General features: G+C 35.9%; 1 protein-coding gene across 1 annotated transcript; it reads left to right on the top strand.

Annotated features, from left to right (window-relative positions):
• The first annotated feature begins 920 nt into the window (after positions 1-920).
• On the top strand, positions 921-2,522 carry LOC145674180 (RCC1 and BTB domain-containing protein 1-like). Its single transcript, XM_081744014.1, has one exon. The coding sequence runs from the start codon at positions 921-923 to the stop codon at positions 2,520-2,522; it is 1,602 nt and encodes a 533-aa protein (XP_081600140.1).
• The last annotated feature ends 407 nt before the right edge of the window (positions 2,523-2,929 follow it).

Genomic DNA, 2,929 nt, shown 5'->3' with positions numbered 1-2,929 from the left:
CTCTAAAGAAGAAACAAACTAGAGTGCAAAATTTCATATTCATTTTCATTTATTTTATTTCATTACGATCATTGTAATGTGCTCATAATGTTTTATAAAATATTAGAAACATTAACGTACGGTGGATAAGTGGTTTATAAAGTTAAATTATTATTCACTTGTGCATTATATATCTAACCCGCTTCACTGAGTTAAAATGAAAAAATAATTATAAGTTCCGTTAGTTAGTCACTTTTTATTATGACAAAAGCGCTCTCTGATATCGGTCATTTTCGATGATTTTATATATCCTCCTCCCCCATGTTGCGGAATATGGTATCGGAAGTGTCATTGTTCATTTCAGCTACCATGAAAGCTATGGATTCGACACATATTCGACATTTTTATCACTTTTATATATCTCGTCCCTCCCCCTCTTCCAAATTGCAGGGCTGAATTTGAATTTAAACGGGATTGGAAGGGTCACTGTTCAACTCAGAGACCCCGAAAACTATGGATTCGACACTAATATTGGTTACTTTTGATCATTTTTATATATCTCTCCTTCTCCTCCCCCAAGTTGCGGGGCTGAATTTGGATATAGGTAAGTTTATTTATGCTCCTTGTGCAACGAGAAACTAAGCAAAACACCATTATTTTGTTCACTAATTCAAATCCAGTTCGTGTTATAATAGAAATAACTTACTTCAAAACCAGTTCTTTTTTTAACACTGTACACTTCCCTATTTATTAACATACGTGACTTACGAACACAGAGGCCGTGTGATTAACAGGAAGCGCAAAGCCAGTCTTCGTTGCCAGTGAGGCAGGACGTTGTGTTTAGTATGACAAGCGTTATGAACGCGAAAGGACGTCCGCTTGCTTTCTGTGCAGAAGAGAACAACAAAATTCTTCAATCGCTATAGTGAAAAGAAAAAAAAATGGCAGAAACATTAGTGAATAATTTTGTGAGAAGCATGAAAAGTTATGGAATATACGTACATATTCCAAAAGAAATAACATCTAAAATAAAAACAATTAGTGTACCTGGACGAGATCCCATTATATTGTTGTCTACAAGCGATGGTACAACTTACATATCTCGACCCGGCATAGTGTGGAATGAGTGTCCTGTACCACAAATGAGCGTGAAGAACATAAAACCCGAAAGTGTAAGGTGTTTGTCTAACAGCAGAAAAATTGTAGGCATAACTACCAGTGGTGATCTGTGTTACTTTGTCATTCCTACAGGTGTAACTAACAAACAAATTCTACAAACGGAGAAATTTACGCAATCAGAAGATATTCTTCAGAGTATCTTTGTTGAAGTGTCTTGTGGTGATGGATATTTTCTTGCTCGAACTGATGACGGTAAAGTGTTTGAACTTACAGAAACAAGAGGGGGCTTTCACGTAACAAGCATTTCTTGTTCGTACGTTGATCGAGAATGCACTCCTCACAAGTTTAGCCCTCTCCGAATTGTAAAAGTAACATGCGCTTCAAATTATAGTGCTGCACTGACAGAAACTGGAGAAGTATACTCATGGACGTCGGGCCCATGGTTTGATTTCATGACTCCTAGAAGCATTATAAATCTGGGTTTTGACGAAGACAGCATCAAAGTGTCTGGATTTGGTAGCAACTTCATTATTGACATTGCATCTGGTATTGATCATTTCTTAGCATTGTCAAATGATGGTAAGGTATTTGCATGGGGTTGCAATTGCTACGGGCAACTTGGTTTTCAGGGTACCTATTACGAAGTAGACGCAAGGAAATTATCGAGCGAAATGTTGGGTCATGTTGCAGAGATAGCTGCATTACCACAACTTTCTATATCTGCAGCAAGAAATTCGAAGGATGAAGTGTTTGTTTGGGGTCTGTTGAAAGATAAGCCTTATGGTTGTTTCCCTGAAAAAACATGTGTGCTTCAACTGAGTGATGTTTTCATTTCTAGAGCACCCAACCCCATCACATGGAAACCGTTAGAATTTTCCTCTTCTGATTTCGATAATATTGAGCATTTATTTGATGTTGAATCAAGTAGTGACCTGACCATTCTGGTAGAAAAGAAGCCCATTTTTGTACATAAGAATGTTTTAAGAGACAGATGTGAATACTTTTGGGTCATGTTCAGAGAGTGCTGGATTGAATCTATAATGAGTACAGTAGAAATAAAGCACAATCATTTCAACTACGAAACATATAAAGCATTTTTGTACTATCTGTACACCAGGAAAGTTCGTATCTCAGAAGATAATATGATGGATCTCTTTATCTTAGCTGACTTTCACTGTAACAGTGAGCTCATCAAAGCATGCGAGGAAGAGTCAAAGCGATTTGTTAATGAAGAGAATGTTAACGCTTGGTATGAGTTCGCTATTGAGTACCAGCTAAAGGAATTGGAAATATTCTGCCAAGGAGTGATTCTCAGATATTTCTCCAGTATACATGAACTACAAAAACTGTGGAAGAGTGTCAGTAAAGAAGCCCAGATAAAACTTAAATCATTGGCTGCGAAACATTTTGCAGGTGAATGGTGAAACATATTTGGTAAGTCAATTCTATTAACGTTAACTATTAAGATAAACTATGATTCATGCAATTTCTTACATTCCTTCGGTTTCCATTTAGAAACATTTAAGAAAGTCATTTTAGGGAATTTTATTATGTAATAATATTATTTTCTTGCCCTGTAATGTAACAGAAAAAGTACAAAAAATGAATGTATCTTCCGTTATTCATTGTTACGTATAGGACACACAAGAATTTTTAAGATTGCAGTAATTGGACTCTCCTTATACAGTCATCAACAAAAGTTCTTTCTGTTTGGTAAACTTTATTTTAGGAATAACGGTAGTAAGGCTTGTACGTACAGAAAATGACATTCTTTTTAAGTTACTGAAAACCGTACTCAAATTGCCCTTTCATTTTGTAATTATTTGCGAAA

Source organism: Thermobia domestica, chromosome 17, assembly GCF_964235325.1.
Source record: "Thermobia domestica chromosome 17, izTheDome1.hap1.1, whole genome shotgun sequence".
NCBI classification, from domain to species: domain Eukaryota; kingdom Metazoa; phylum Arthropoda; class Insecta; order Zygentoma; family Lepismatidae; genus Thermobia; species Thermobia domestica.
This window is presented reverse-complemented; position numbering and strand designations above follow the sequence as displayed.